Below are 17,303 nucleotides of genomic sequence, written 5' to 3' on the forward strand. Positions count from 1 at the left end.
TGGGCTGTTGACCTATTTCTGATTTCAGTTTCAATATCATTTTCTTTGCCATTTTCCCATGCAGACCATTAGCTGGCAACCTATTTAATAACCAACTGAAGCACGCTTTTTAGTGACTAGTTACATCCTACAAAGTAAATTTAGTTGACACCGTAGCACTACTTGGTGACCATCTGAATGCCCAGAACCTCATAAGGATGAGTTTCACTGCCTTTCTTCGAAGTTTCCATGTGATTCTTCTATCAACCTCTGGTTTTCAAGTCTCTCCAGACTTGTGGTTTTGATTATAAAACCACAGAATATCAGAGATCCATGCATCTTTTGATAGATTTAATTCAATTTCTTTGTTTTTCATAATAACTTAGCCAAGCTTTCTTATGTCTCCGAATTTCTACTTCAGTTTTCCATGTCCAAGAGGTCAATTTTAGATCTGTTAGATCCTCTGATCAGAGGTTCCACTTAAACATGTACAGATTGAGGAGTTGTAGGTATTGGGAGGGAGTAAATTCCTGATGACTGGAAGTCTTCAAACATAGTCTTAAGCATTATGGTAAATAATATTATCTTGCTTTTTTTTAACAAATGAGGACACTGAGGCAGAAAGGTTAAATGAAATGTCCAAAGTTACACACTAGGAAGTAGCTAAGCTGGACTATAAACTCAGTCTAATACCTGTGTTCTTCTTCCTATGCCTTTTTGCTTACTAGCTATTACCTGAATCATTAGGAAGCTAAATCACTAAAGATATATCATCACTTATTTCTTGTTCATTTGTTTGTTCATTCAGTCATCCATTCATTCAGCAAATATTAATTTAAGTATCTGTTAAGTGCCAGCCACTGCTCTAAGTCTTGATGATATAGCAATAAAGAAAACGAAGTCATTGCCCTAATGCAGATTACATTCAAATGAGGAAGACATACAATAAAAAACAAATATACAATGGAATGTCAGATTTCAATATATTTTTTGGGGACATAAACAAAGAGGAGGGTTAAGAATGATGTAGTCAAGAGATGAAACTCCTTTTGAAAAGGTGGCCAGAGAAAGCCTCTCTGCAGTAGTAACATTTAAGCAGAGATATGCAGGATGTGAAAGAATAAGTACAGTATTGCAAGCTGAGAGAAAAATAAACACAAAGGCCTTCAGGTAGAAACCAGCTTGGCATATTATGGGAAGAGCAAGGTCAGTGAGGCTGGAGCTGATGAATGAGGGTGAGGCAGAGGATGGCAGGTGTCAGAGTCTATAGGCCTGAACAAGCAGTTTGAATTTTAATCTCTATCCTAGAAGTCAGTGGAGGGTTCTGAGCAAGGGAGTGAAATATGCTGATTTACATTTTAAAAATTATCACTTTGTTCCCTGAGGAAGACTCAGTAGAAGAACAAATATGGAAGCAGAAAGACTAGTTTAGTGGCACCTGCAGCAGTCTAGGTGAGTTGAAGGTTTTTGGGCTAGAGTGGTAGAAGTTTTAGGAAGAAGTAGATTCATATCTATTTCATTGGATAGTGTAGATGGAATATTTTGATGGAGAGAAATAAAGGAATGAGGAGTCCTAACTGCCAGGTAATGTTTAAAACTTATTTCCAATTCAGTGCTTAAAAATAAAAAAGTAACAAATGCATGCACAAAATATGGGGAGTACATCTGTTGTGTAAAGAATGTGACTGGTCTTTGTCCCTAATTCTAGAGAGGGAGATTCTAAAACCCTTGGAGAGAGAGGATCGTCTTTTTATTCATGAGTCCCTTGGACCATCCCTGTGTTTATGTGAAGAGGTGGGATGACTCAGGATTGGAATTGGTCACCAGGAAGACCAATCATGTGCTTAGAGCACTGGGGCTTTGAGCCAGTTGAGCCTCTAGAGAGGAGAAAGGGGCTGAAGATTGAGTTAGTCATTGGCAAAGGGTGAAGTCAATCATGTCTATATAGTAAACCCTAATAAGAACTCTGGACCCTGAAGCTCAGTAGAGCTTCCTGATTCATGGACACGTCACTATGCCACGTTGTGTCACTCTCATACACAAAGCACCCTTCTATTAACTCCCTTTCAATACTTGCACACTCTTATTTCATTCTTGGTTATTTGGGCACAAGTGAGTTATAGTCTAGAAAACAAGGTGAGGAAAGCATGACATTCTCAAGTAAGAATAAATTTTGCATCCCCAATAAAATTATCTTATTATAATTCTATTGCCACTATGTCTTTGCCTTCTAAAATGATATTTCAAACTGGATTTAATGCCTCCAAATGATACTAGGCCCTTGATTTTAGAAATAAGAATTTTCCAAGGCCCTGCAGCATAGGTGTAGCTTGAGATAGTGGAAATTTCTCAGCCTCTCCCCGCCCCCAACAGAATCACAGTTTAGTTTTCTTTCAGAAGGTTAGGCTCTGGGTCTTAGAGAAAAATTCATGGTCTGGTGTTGTCTTACAGGAAAGGTCAGCAGCTTGGAGGTGTAATCATGTGGACGGTAGACCATCATGATTTAACAGCCAGACTCCAGATAAGATTGGCAGCGGGGCAGCAGGCAGGCATCAAACCATACATGACCAACCAGTAAATAAAATAAAAACAGTCACATTCTGATCATTCCAAAACTCTTGCCCCATTGCTTCTGGTTTGTAATAGAAAACAAACATTAACATATTCAAAATTTGACGTAAAGACATATTTTAAATATTAGAGTTGTCAGAATTTTAGAACTAGCATAGAAGAGACTTTGGTAACCACTTAGATTCTCATTATGAATGGGGAATTGATATATCCGGAAGTCAAGTCTCTTTTCAAACGTTCAAAGGTAGAACCAGTGCCAAGGGCTTTTATTTCACAACTTGGCAAAAGATAGCTATAAGAAAACCCTGGGTGATTATCTCTTTGTTAAGTTACAGGTTCTTTTGCAAACAAACCATCCCTTAATGTGGCTATCTATGAATTTCAGATTCTGGTGAGCTGGTGTTTTTTTATGTCAGTTGTGTTTGAAATGCTGATCTGTAATCTCACAGAATAACATAAACACTTGGAAATGTCTCTTAAGGGTTAACGATGAGCGTAGAACACCAATGCAGAAGGCAACTTAGTCAGAATATGCTTTCTAAAGCAAAACACGTGCTTTATACTAGAACTTTTTCAGTATATGTTGGGAAAAAATGAAAAAGGTGATTACGTGACTGAAAAATGCTGAAGTTCTTCACTAGAAGAAGCCGAAAATGTACTCTTTGGAAAATGAAATGGACTTCTTTTGTTGTTCCTATCATATAGGCAAGATAAAGGCAAAGCTTTCTCCTCTCATCCCCCAACGTGAACATGTAAGTAAGCTAGATAAAATTCGTTCTTATATAATTTTGGTCTGACTCAGTGGTAGCTCTAACCACTCACTCTTTTTCACAATAGCCCTGCCCCCATGTCCCCTTTGGGACACTCCTGATAGTAACACATTGTGCCTCTTTGTGGTAAGATCTGTCCTAAAATCACTTGTAAAACTCAAATGGATTCAATGGTTAAAGCAGTTCAAATGCTTAAGTGAGCTCCTGACTTTGCTTTAACAAAAGAACCAGTGCCAAATGGACTTAGGTTTGAGTCAGACCATAAGATAGGAAGGTCCCTCTGCCTGATGTGTTCTAGCGGCAATATCCACTAACTTTTAAAAACTGGTGACTTTTTAAGATCTGCTTTCTGCTCTAGATAGGAAACTCTGTGACAGGTCACACCTGTGTTGATCTCCTCTGCCCCCTTTCCAGAGGCTAGCCCAGTGCCTAGGATATCATAGGTAGTATTTATTCAACAAATGAAAGTTGACTATTGCCTAACCTCTAAGAGGAACACTATGCAGAATCAGTAATATGTTGGAACATTAAAAGGCTTAAGAATGCTCTGAATCTGCAAAGTAGTACTTAAATTTAGCTACATTATTTTAAGTAGCCAAATATTTTAAGTAGAAGCAGAATGACCAAATATTTGTTGAGCAATAACCCTCAGCCAGACACTGTGTTAGGCACTAAAATATATGTGATTCTGTTTAATCCATACAGGAATCCTAGTAAAGGAAAGTTTTATCCCTATTTACAGATGAGAAAACAGGCTCAGAGATCTGGGGTAACCAAACCTCAGATGCTATCATTTCAAAACACCTTGATCTCCAAATCCCCATAAAAGCAACTGACTCCACTAATATGACATCAAATGACTAATCTCTGAACTACAAACGCTGAATCACTTGTACAATTCAGCAATTGTTTTTCAGGAATTCCCTTAGATAAAACTAATTTAAAATCTTATGGAAATTAGCTTGCCTGATAACCCTACCTAACACAAGGACAGTGTTTTATCTTAATTGCCACCTTAACTAATTACTCATGATATGGAATGGGCTATGCCAGTCTATTAAAACCATTAGACAGAAGTCATGTGGCTTTACGGTATATAGTTCTCATTCCCACAACTTATATTTTTATGGCATCTGTTATTCTCTGGAAGAAAGCCAGAATTTCTGAGAAAAATCTATCAGTCCTAACAATGCGGACATTATTGTGACAGAAAGCCAACTGAGAATTGAACAACATCTTATAGTAATGACTAGAACCAGATTTCTTTTTCTTTCTTTCTGGAGTTCTTCCTTTCTGGATTTTTTCCCAGCACAGTGGGAAGAAATCTTTTTATTAAGAGTATGAGAATCAAAGATGCGAACAACCCTTTATATGATTTAGGATGGGTCACCTAAATTTAAAACAAATGATTTAGGGTGATCACCATTTCAAAGAGGCTTCTACATGTTGAACAAAATCCAAATCACTTTGCTCTAAATGTTTGGGGTCGCAGCCTATTTCTATACTAAAACTTATTATTAATCAATGTTGGATCATGGGATAGTCACAAACTGACCAAAAACGTTTCTAGGTTCACTGGCTAATGAAAAGTTAAAATCTTTCAGAACCCTCCTATGAAAATTGTCCTCTCTGGTTCTACTTTTCGACGTGTAAAATCTGGGTAGTAGACTCTTGACATCATCATTATTATTATGGGTATTAAATAACAATGAGAGCCCTGTGTCCTTCTATCAAAGAGCATGCTTTCTGTGATTTCTCACTCTGTATAGACTAGTCTCTCTTTGACAGCCTCATCCGATCTACGATATTAACTATCAAGTATACTGCAGTGACTTATGAATCTTTATGAGCATCTAACAAATCTTTTTTGATTATCTACAATATACCACTATTCTATGCTCTTTAGATATCCTATCGTACAAAAGAGACCAAAATCTTATCCTTATGGTAGTTTATCTTTCCCAACTTTGTGTTGGAATTGCAGACCTGTGTATTCAGTTTCTTACTATATAAAAGTACTTGGACACCCAAATCGTACCTATGTACTTGGACACTATGAGGCAAACTGAGATGATCACATCTCCTCAACTGACTCCTGGGAACCCCTAGGATTTAGGTTGAGCCCCACTGCTCAACCTACCACCCTCAACCCTCCAAGTCCAGAGACCTAAACCACCTTCCCCTTGCCTTCGATGAATCCTCTACCTGAATCTTTTTATCCATCAACCTTTCTTTTCAACCTCCAGCGGCATTTCATATCAGCTCTCATCATTGTTACTGGGTGATGAAATCTTTCCACCTGTTTTTTATCTTGCCCCAGGTTGGCCCCTTGAATCCATTTCTTACACTGCCGTGAAACATGCTTTCTAAAATACACGTCTGACCTTGTCTTTTTGGTTTAATATCTCTGAAGGGCTTCCTTTAGTTTTCAGGGTAAAATAAAAACTTCTAAGAACACAAGGCCCTTGTGATCTGGCTCTTGGTTACCACATTACCTCCTGTCCTCCTGGAGAGCCTCACTCTTTTTCTACACAGGCCTCATTGCTTCCTCTACCTGCTGCATCCTCATTTCCCTGACTCACTCAAGCATCCAGGCATGAGCTCGTGAAGACTCCCTTCCCAGGCCATCTGCTGTGAGGCAGGCTCAACTGCTGCACTGTGCCATCATCATTCCTTTATTAGATTTCTCTTTTTCCTGTATTTCACCAAAGCTTCCTGAAGGAAGTTACAATATCTACCTCAACTCTGATTCTCTAAGGCAGCCTACTGTCTGGAGCACAGGAAGTACTCAACCTGTGTTTGTTGAACAAACCTTTAACTGACAGAACATGATTTATCGGTCTGCATTCTCAAGTCATTTTAGATCATACCTTAACAACTGAAGCTTAGAGACTAAAAATTCTAATTCCTTAAAATGTTAGAGAAGCAAGAAGAGCTTTACTCCTTCCAAAAAATGTCTTTTGATTTTTGGTTTGAGGATTTTTCCTCTACCTTTTTTCTAACACTTGGCTTACATGTATTTGATCTTAGTCAAGTTTTACCTGATTCTTCTGGGGAAAAGGCATAGCTAATGGTAAAATCACAGACATCAACTCCAGAAAAATTTGTGTTTGGATCCTGGTTCAAGCACTCATTTACTGAGCACCCTGGATAAATAATGAACTTTTCTGCCTTAATTTACATAAGATGGATATAACTAAGATAATATGCAAAGCTCCTAGTGCATATCATAAATTTAGTTTCCCTTCTTTTTCTCCACTCACCCTGTCCCTTTAAGATACATACTTTGCCTGGAATATATTCCCCTCCATTTCTTCTGACAAAATCCTCATTTTTTAAGGTCCAACTCTCCTTATAATCTTGTCTGCAATTGTCCCTAGTGCTTTCAGGCAGAAAGAAGTGTCCTGTCGTCTGGGCGCCAGTGGCTCTACATCTTATTCATTTTGTTCCAGAAATCAATGTTGAGTGCCTACTGTGTACTGGGAACTAATTTAAGTGCTGAGAATACAGAAGTGAACAAAACAGATGTGCAAATGCCTAAATCATAGTGGAGAGAAAGAAACATGTTAATAAGTACAAAAACAACATTAGGTCGGATTAATATAAGTGCTCCAAAGGGTGACAGGATAGACAGTAACTGGAATGGGGGTATCAGGGCAGGCGCTAGGCACAGAAAGGGCTAGGAGACAACAACTACAAATGGAAGGCACCCAGATGCCAAGGTTCACCCCAGGGAAAAAGTGGCATTTTTCCCGAAAAAGAGAAGGGCCAATGCGGTTGAACTATAGTTATCTGAGGAAGGGAGCATGAAACAAGACTGGTGAAGTAGGCTCGGACCAGACTGTATAAGGAACTATGGGAGAGAGTTTGGATTATATTCTAAGTACCATTGATGGGCTTTAAGGAGAGACATAATGGTATAATTTGTTTAGAGATTTCTCCAGCTGCTGTGTTTGCATGTCTATTATATCGCTCACCAGAGTTCTAATTAGCACTATAGTTTCTGGTGAATATAGCTATGCTTTCTATTAAATTGTGATTCTGTGAGGGAAGTGAGGATGTTTTATTCTTGTTTCTATCAGTGCCTTGTGTGTCGCACTCCCCAGTAAATGTTTGTCAAATTAAATTGGAATATCCTACAGCCTCTGTCTTTCTTGTCTGCCATTGTAATAATTGTAGTTGTCATACTTCTAATCTTCGAAGGAAGCTTAAAGTTGCCCACCAGCTCTGAACAAGTACATGTCTTCTTTCTGAATTCCTCTCAGGCCTCTTGCTGTTGTCAGGTGGTCAGCTGACTTCCTCTTTCCCAGTTAGGTCTACTCCCAGCTCTGGATTGAATGTCTATAGCCCCTCTTCTGAGAAGCATGAGATATGCCATTGAGATGCTGGGTACAGCAGCCCCGGCTGCTCTCAAAGGAACCACTGCTTCTAGCTTTATACATTATTGTACAGCATCAAAAAACAGGATATTTATTGACCACTTGCATGTGCCTGGCACATTAAAGATGCAGCATCCCTGTCCACTAGCTGTGCAACTTTGGGCAAGTTACCAGTCCTTCATAAGCTTCAGTTTCCTCATGCGTAGAATGGAGATAGTAATAACAGATTGCCTCCTAGGATTGTTACATGGCTTTAAAAAGAGATCACACACGTCAAACATTTAGCACAGCTCCTAGAATACAGTCAGCACTCATCAAATGTCAGGTCAATTAGTAGTAGTATTGTTTATAAATATTTTATTTAATCCTCATAGCAACTCGGCAAGGAAAGTCTTATTATATCTGGGGTCAATATTTAGCTGGTACTCATAGATATGTCTGGACTAGTTGCTAAAACTATTGCAGTATCTCGTACTTGCCAAATTAGCCACTGTCTGAAGTTCTCCAAATTCTCCCTTTCCCCTCACAAACCCGCAGCATTCTCTGCTCAGGTTCTTTCCCTGGGATCTCTGCCTCTCTCCCTCCCTCTTCTACCCAGATCCAGCAAGTAAAGGCACAGGGCCCAGCTCAGCAGGAGGCCTCCAGGATCCAGGCACAGTTCAGATAGTTCTATTCTGAGTGCCAGCTGGCTGATTAAACTACTTTCATCCATGAGTAAAGTGAAGTGCAGAAAGAATAAGTCAAGTCTCTCCACCAATTTTGTAGGTGGAAATCCTAAAATGTCAAACTTCAGAATCTAATGCCCAGGTTTACTCCTTTATACTGAGCTTCTCCTTAGACGCCCATTAGAAAAACTAATGAAATTCATTTTTTTGCTTCTTAAGCTTTGAGGGCTATCACCTGGACAACAGCAAACTGAGGTTATTTTGTTTTGTTTTGTTTTGTTTTGCTGATGAATTCAGGAAGTAGCTGATGACATCTAATAGCACCTCACCTGACTGCTCTGGTCTTTATTCCTCGTCCTACTTACATCCATGAATTTCACGTGAACACACTCTGGCCCAAATCCTTTTACTTTTACTTCCAACTCTAAGGTCTAATAACCTGAGCACTGGAGTAGAGTCTTCGAGATGCAGACTCTGTGTAGAACCACCCTGCTAAGTACTCACCATTCCCATCTTTATTTTACAAACTAAAGAGAGGATCAGAAAAATGTTAATATGTGCCTAAAAATGTAGTAACTCATATATCTTACATATGAATACTAAATAGGAAATGAGAATAATATAGAGGATGGATCCCCACAATGACCATGAAATCCAGAGCTAGGAACTGAAAAGGATCTCCCTTAAACCGAAGACACATGTCTGGACTTAAAATGTGGAAAGTAAAGGTGGTACCTCCTCGAATGTATACATTTATCTCTTAATTGTGCATTCTGAGCTGCAAAGACCCTCTTGGTTTGCTTTGAAATGAAAACACTTTAAAAAATATCTTATTAAGGTCTAAAGTCTTTCAAATAGATTTTAAAGATTGAGCAGTTACATAATTGGCTCAATTAGATCCAATTACACAATTAGTGTAAATTAGAAATAATAGAATCAGAACATATAATTTCATAATGACGACACATAACAATAAGGCAGAAATTAAGTTGGCAAATGGTGCTCGTGCAGGAGGGGTACATATAAATCTTAGAAGACTTGATATCTTTCATGAACTCTAACACCTCCCCCTCCAACAGTTTCTGCTCAAAAATACGGTTTAACTAAACAAAATTTATTTTGAGTTCTAGACACAGAAAACAACATCTGGAAACTTGTTCTTTTTCTTCCTTATGCAACTGAAGTAACGGGTGACTAGATTTCTTCTCTATCTCATTAAAAGGATGATCCCTTTCTTTCTGAGGTCTTAATAGATTATTGAAAGGAAGAATTCATTCTTGAGGATGAGTTATGCTTAAAAACCCATGAATGCACATGCCTGCCCCTCTGCTAGGAGAATAGCTTAAGGCACACTCCTGAGGATTTGTGCATGTAGGGGAGGAGCTGGGTTTGAGAAATGCTATGAGAGAGACGACATGGGGATTAAAATGCCTTATCTCTCAAATCAGCCACTCAATTTTTAATGCTGCATTCATTATACTTCGTTCAGGTAGCATAACCTTTCTTAGGGCATCTTTATCTTCCTATTTTAGAAGAGAGGAAAGATGACATTTGACTAATGAGAAATTCATCTTCCAAACTCTTGTAGCTATTTTGGTATATATTTTTGTAGATCATGTCCAACTACCAGAAAGCTAAGAAGAAACCATTCATTTGTTAATTCACTCATTATTTTATATAGTCATTCAATAAGCATTTTGAACTTCCTGAGGGAAGGGACTATTTCTTATTCAACCTATATATCAAACCCATAGCACATTTACTAGCATATGGGAGGGACTTGACGTTTATTAAATTGCTTTTAATACATGTTACGGATATCAATCTACCCTGGTATTACTAAGAACAAAAAGCTACTTTATTTCTGGTTGTGGCCTTTGTAAAACTTGTAATTATTTTTTGGTGTCAAGATAGACAATTACCATGTTAGCAAAACATGAGTTAAATTGTCCTAGTTGGCATCGCCGTGGGTGATGGGGAACAGTTCTTAATAGAGTCAAATAACTAGAAGAGTTTAAAAGTGCCATGCACTAAAATGAGGAAATGATCCCCCCAAAACCATGGTAATGAGGGGGTGCCAGTCAGGGTACCACTTGCAGCCCAGTACCACCTGGACCCTCCAAGGAGGCAGGAATTCTCTAAACATGTGTTATGCCTCTCTTACAGGCATCTCTGGTTTTGATCCTGCTGTTTGCTGAATTAAGTGATAAACACCCCCAAAAGCCTCTAACATTTCTTAGAAAATGAACACTGAAAATCTGAAAAAGTCCTCAAAATGTTAGAGCAACATCTAAAAGCCTTGGGTGTGTTTTCTAATGATGTCTATTTTGTTTGTTTCTTCTCAGTCATCATCCTTTGGGTAATGGGAGAAGCAAAGGGGCTTAGTGATGCTCAAAAGTCATTACTAGTACAGGTTGCAAGATTTATTCTCTTACACCATTTCCTCTAGTTTTTTTCTTGTTGCTGTTGCTCCCTTTCATTATTTTTAACTTTCTTGCATGAACTTTCTTTTCCCTTCTCATTTTTTGTTCTCAATATAAATACTACATCAAAATATCAATTCTCTTATCAAAAATGAGGGTTTGCTTGCAAGAAAAAAAAATATTTCCCAAAATACCCTCGTCTACTCATATCTCCCCTGACAATATCCCAGAAGATGCTTTCTGTTAATTTAGGTACTCAGACAGTGGCTATTTAAACAGCTTGGTTTATGGTTTGAAGGCAGGGGTAAGAAAGTTTTAAGTTTCTGTTACTATTTCAGTCTTGATCCTATTATTGGATGAATTTAGAGGCACAAATATATCTCCTTAGGTTCTAATGTCTAGGAGCAATATATTAATTTATTTACGATGTATGTTTTAATGCATATTGGTATAAGTTTTCTTGTTAATATAGTAATAAGTACAGTTAAAGCATTGGAGGTGGAAAAATATACAGAGGGGAGAAATATCCCCTAGATTTGTTATATTCTTATTTTTCCCATTTCAGCAAAAGGCAGGAGGCATTTCCTAAGGGATCCAAAGTATGAATCAGATTTACTTAAACAGTGCAATAGAATTCAGATGAGTTGTTCTGTGAACAAATATAAGAAACTTCCTCATTCTCTTTTGCATAAATTCTTGAGTATGAAAGCTACATCAATTATGAAGAATTATAGCTTCTTTCAAAGCCATATTAATAAACAGGCACTTAAATCAACTTGGCAAACAAACCTGTTTTTAAGGAGCAAAAATAAAAGTGGTAGACAATGTCTGGAAAGTTTCCTACCAAACTGCTAAGAGTAGTTACCTCTTGGGTTGGACAGAGAAAAAAATTGTCTTTAAATTGAGCTGTAGACATGCTTCAGCTTGCTATGTGTTCTAAAATCTTTTCTGTCTTTCTAGTGGGATCAGGTATACAAAGCCATAATCTCCACAGAGCTTGAAGTAACAGATTTTCTGAATTGAGCTCATCAGTATAGATTTTTAGAAGTCTTTCAAAAAGGTTATTTCAGTAAATGAACAACCTTCCATGCGAATGACTTTTTGTTTCCATTAGTCCTAAGCTTAGTATCACTGTCCCTTCTGGCCATTAAACTTCAGGAACGGTGACTGCCCTCTTGGACGGGCACTGCCTGGATGAGAATGAAACATTTCAGGTTGGAATAAGCTTGTGAGTTCTTAATCCCTCCTGTCATGGTTCTGGAGGGAGTTCTGACAGAAACACAGATAAGTATGTGGATACTTAGAAATTCGAGTACAAGTGCCTGGCAAAATGCTGGATTTAATGTTAAGGCTAAAGATAGGTCAACATTTTCACAGCAGTCTTCTCTTATGGCAGAAGTCACCTGGTGGTTTCCTCATTATAATTCCCAAAGGCTTCGACCTGTCTCTTCTTTATGGCCTCTTTGCAGCAAATGATATTGTTGAACTCTGACATCGATATGCTCAGCTCTTGGCTTTTGACACTCTCTACTTTCTGGTTCTCCTTCTGCCTTTTTTATTGTCTTCTTTTGTACTCGTTTTACTTGCCTTTCTTCTTTTTCCTAAATAGGAGATCCTCCAGATTCTGTCTCTGGCTTTCTCTTCTCTTCTCTTTTTACATTTCTCCCTTCCCCCACCTCTCTCTAATTTGTGACTTCAATTGTCATTCTGTGTGGACAGACATAGTAAAACTGTCAACTCCTGAGGACCTATACTTTGCTAGACACTTCTTACATATCATCTCACTGATCTCATATTAATTTTCAGCCTTTTAGATGAGGAGGCAGAGTCTCAGGTAGGTTCAAAGACTCACTCAAAATATCTAAGACCACATAGCAAATAAGTGGTGGAATTGAAGTTTGAGCCCAGGTCTTTCTGGCTCTAAAGAGCGTGTATTTTGTTGTCACTGCACTGTCTCCCCTAATCTGTAACTCAGCCTCCAGTCTCATTTCAAAATCAAGAACTCTTCTTCTAGGACCAGCTTCTCCTCCCAACAAAGAGACTTTCTGAAACCTATACACCACCTTTCTCCCAATGACCAGGCTCACAATGTCAGGTGTCTCCATCACCTTGCAATCTTCCACCTTCCCTGCTCCTCCAGGTCCCTCACCCCTAGACTCATCAATTGCCAAATAGCATCCCTGACTTCCTCTTTCCCCTCTTCAGACTAGCCTACATTCTTGTCCTAGAGCACATCATCCCCTTAGTTAAAAACTCAGCGGCTTCTCATTGCCTAAGAAATAATGTCCAAATACCTACAATTACTACTTGAAAGTCCTATTTACTTTCCCTGTCATATCTCTCAGAGCTTCCTTTTAAGTGGACTATGTACCAGGGAAACTGGGCAGCTAGCTATGCCCCAAGTGTTTGAGTGTCCCATATTTATGCTTCTGTTCAAGCTGCTCCCTCTTATGGGAACTCACTCTTCACCTAGCAGACACTGCCAGTCTGCACAAAGCCAACCCTGTTCAGTGTATTGCCCTCCAACACACACACACACACACACACACACACACACACACACACACACACACACGCAGTTCCTCTCCACTAGTGCCCAATTGAATGTGTCACTCTACATCTTTAAGCCTATACAGATTTTCATTTGTTCCACTCTCGGGGAATTTAGCCTATTCTACTTTTGGTGTGTTATTCTCCACTAGTGCCCAGTTGAATGTCACTCTACATCTTTAAGCCTACACAGATTTTCATTTGTTCCACTCTTGGGGAATTTAGCCTATTCTACTTTTGGTGTGTTATTCTCCTCTCCATCTTACTAAGCTCTAAACTCCTTGGCAGAGAAGGAATGTATCAGACTCTTCAGTGCATTTCTTGAAATCTTTTAATTCAAGGGACATATGGGTGCCCAATAAATATATGTTAATTAAATTTACTCAAACTCTCATGAAACATAGCAATACAAGGTCACACTCTAAATGTAATGCTTTACACATGGTTTTCATTACACCAGCAAGGAGAAATAAAATGTTTCACTCTAATGATCCCTCAGCATCTTGAGATCAAGAATGTATGAAAAACAACTATGAATACATATCCTCAAAATGATTACCTTTTTTCCTAATTTCGAAGGGAGAAAGGGCAGAAAAGAGTATGCGGAGAAAAAAAAAATGTTAGGTTCTGTCTACTGCCATATGAAGAATGCAGAGAAAAGAACTTATGGTAGGATACAAGTCAATAATAAAAAAGCATGAAAAATGCTGAACTATAAAAATTCAATTTACATGTTGCTCTCCTGTGACACATAAACATTACCAGGTGAGATAAACTACTGTAATATTATCTTGTACTTAACATGTTAGCCTCTGAAAATCTTCTTTGGTCACTCTCTATATTATAGTTTATGTCTTCCTAAATGGATGATAAGCTCCCAGAGGGGACGATATAGAGCCACTGTTACCTGGTTCTCCTCCACTTCAGCCTTGGTGCTTACTAAAAATTATCCTTGGGACTGAGCAGCAAAGAGGATCATAACTCTTCTAAGGTGTCATTCTCAAACAGTTAACACAATTTTGTAGGATGATTTTTGAGAAAAGAATCCAATATACAGCTATTATAAGAATATAAGAATTTATGTCAGATGCAGTGATACTCACTAAATGTGTAATCATGAATACACTAAAGTTATAACTTTGACTTCTCTTTAAACCAGTCACTTATAATCTTCTTTGAAACAGCCACACCCTCTGTGCAATGCTACTGATCTTAATGAGGAGTTATAAGCAACTGGATTTGCAACTGGATATGCAAATCCATCACCAACGTTGGCAAACCTAGGCAAAGTGTATGCTGACAGAAAGCCAGTGTTTTCCCATTGAGATCAAACATTATACTTTTTCCAAACACAATTTAATTTCTTAAACCTTGATTTATGAAATTCAAGGAATTTGACCTTACAGTAGGAATCTTCTGTTCATGTTTGCCAATGGGAAAGTTCCAGATTTTGGGAACCGAGCCATTAGCAATGACAGGGGCATGAGGTCAGAAGATGACGGACAGGACACATGGTGCTTTTCACTGCACAGATAATTCTTCAGTAAATATCTGTGCACTTGAGATTTAGATTTGGTTTGTATAGCTAAGAAGTCCACTGGGAACCAACCATTTAGCCAGCAAAGGGGTTCTTAAATGGTTTACAGTCCTATATAAAAGTTACCAAAATGATTGTTAAGACATTTATATTTTGGAAGAAAGGGAAGGTAGAGAAGGTAGACAAAGACAAAATGCAATATATTCCCAGATTAAAACCCTCTGATCACTCACCACAATCATTTGAGCCACATAACTTTCAGGTCCAGTGTATTCAGTGGGGTCTTTAACCTTCACCAAGACTAGGAAGTACAAATAATGCCACATATTGTGTTCTGACTTGATGTGCTCCTCAAATGAAACAGTTTTATTATCAAACTTGTCCCTCTCGAGTCCTGCAAAACACAGGAAACACAATATATGTAATTTTTCATTTAATTAGCATAAAAATAAAACATAATAATTATATGAAAAAAATGCTTTATTTAAGAGTGTGCCAATTTAAAATGTTACGATTAAAAACAAAACAGTACTCAAGACCTCCAGAGAAAAAGGTCATAGTTTATAGATTTCTTCCCAACTAACGTTCCCACCACCACCACACGCATGGATCCTTGGAAAAGCAGTCTTATTATAGACGTAAAATTTGCAGATAATTTTAAAAATAGCCGTATCAAAATTGTCAAATTAAACTGGACCATAAGTCTAAAAAAAAGAAGTAAAAATGATTGTGCAAGAAAAGGGCACACTTGCTAATCAGGACAGAAATAAAAGGTCATTTATCCAGGAACTTGGATAAAATGAGGGAAGGCAGCTGAGAGAGTCATCTCTTCAAAATCATTTGTAATCAATGATAGTTAAGTGAATGTCCACAACAATCTGTGCTCTGAGTGCTATAAAGACTCAGAGACTCATCTAGCTCCTTAGAATACTGTGTTCCAGGCATTTTTGGAAGGGGATAATCTGCTTGATTTCCAAGGTACATTTTCAGACTCTGGAAGGAAACTGAGGAAAGGCTCTGGATAGTAATATTCTTTTCTCTCAAAGGTTGAAAAATGGATAAAAGGAAATTAATGAAGACAAAGAAAAATATTTGTGGAAAAATGAATTAGAATGCCAAGTAAAATGGGATGTTGGGATTCAGTCTGGTTTTGCAGTTCAAATATTGGAGAAGAAACCAAGGAATTGAATTCTAATTCTGGCTACTCTTTTCCTAAGCATATTAAAAAAAAAAAAAAAGACTACTCAGGCATGAAGACCCTTTAAAGAATAAATAAGATATAAAGTATAATAAGTAAAAAAACCTGTTCCCAATGTAGTGGTGACCTTTTAAATTATATTATTTGATATTTTAATAGAAAATATCATAAAATTTAGCTGGCTAATGGTCAAACCTCATCTTATTTGACCTATCATCATCTCAGCATGCCCCAAATAAAACCCAATCCTCTTCCCCAGTCCTGCTCCACCCACAGTGCTCTTTTCTTCCCATGGCAACATCATTCTTTCAGTTGTTCAATCTGAAAGTCTAGGAGCCATTCTTGAATCTTCTCCCTCTCATATACGTACTGCATCTAATCCATGTTGAAATTCTTTTGGCTCTACCTTTAATTTATGTCCAGAATCTGATCGCTTCTCACCACCTCCACTGCTTCCACTCTGGTTTGAGCCATTATCATCTCTCATCTGAGTTCCTGCAATAGCCTCCCAGGCCTTCCCTTTTCCTCTTCCTCTCTATAGACTATTCTCAAGACAGCAGTCAGAGTGATCCTTTAAAAATATAAGTGGGATAGTGTTTATCCCCTTTTCCAAACCTTACCCAAGTTTGAATTTCAGATAAACAACAATTTCAGAATAATTGTTGAGTATAAGTATGTCCCATGCAATATTTATTTGCTAAACCCTAAGTGATTGGCTTTATAGCCTCTCTAACCTCATTTCCTACTACCCTCTCCCTTGCTAACTCTCATCCAGCCACACTGGCCTCCTTGCTGTTCCTTGCACATCAACCTCTGCTTCAGGGCCTTTGGACTGGTCATTTACTCTGCCCACAACACTCTTCCAGTATCTCTTTGACTAACTCACTCACCTTCAAGTTTTTGCTCAAATCTCACTTTCTCAATGTGGCTTAAATTAATCACCTTATGAAATCCTACTGCCTGTCCGCTTCCTTTTGCCGACACTCTCAATCACGCTTTCCCCTTTTCCCTCTTTTTCCTGTAGTGCTTGTCACATCCTAATAGACTGAATATATTTGTATCAACATTGTTAAATCACACTGGACCATAAGTCTAAGGTAAAGAGGTAAAAATGATTGTCAAAGAAAAATCCTGCCTGCTAATCAGCATAGAAGGAATGTCATTTTATCCAGAAACTTATTTGTCATTTACTGAATGACTATGGGCAGATATCTATATATCTATATATCTA

General features: G+C 38.1%; 1 protein-coding gene across 3 annotated transcripts in view; it reads right to left on the reverse strand.

The window, feature by feature from the left end:
• ITPR2 (inositol 1,4,5-trisphosphate receptor type 2) overlaps positions 1–17,303 on the reverse strand; it is a 420,025-nt gene that overhangs the window by 24,845 nt on the left and 377,877 nt on the right. For all 3 annotated transcript variants that reach the window (XM_025047398.1, XM_015590049.2, XM_006912698.3), the window contains one exon: positions 15,108–15,268. In XM_025047398.1, coding sequence (XP_024903166.1) covers positions 15,108–15,268 — 161 coding nt within the window. The remainder of the gene's footprint in view (positions 1–15,107; positions 15,269–17,303) is intronic.

This window comes from Pteropus alecto, unplaced genomic scaffold, assembly GCF_000325575.1.
Source record: "Pteropus alecto unplaced genomic scaffold, ASM32557v1 scaffold103, whole genome shotgun sequence".
NCBI lineage: Eukaryota > Metazoa > Chordata > Mammalia > Chiroptera > Pteropodidae > Pteropus > Pteropus alecto.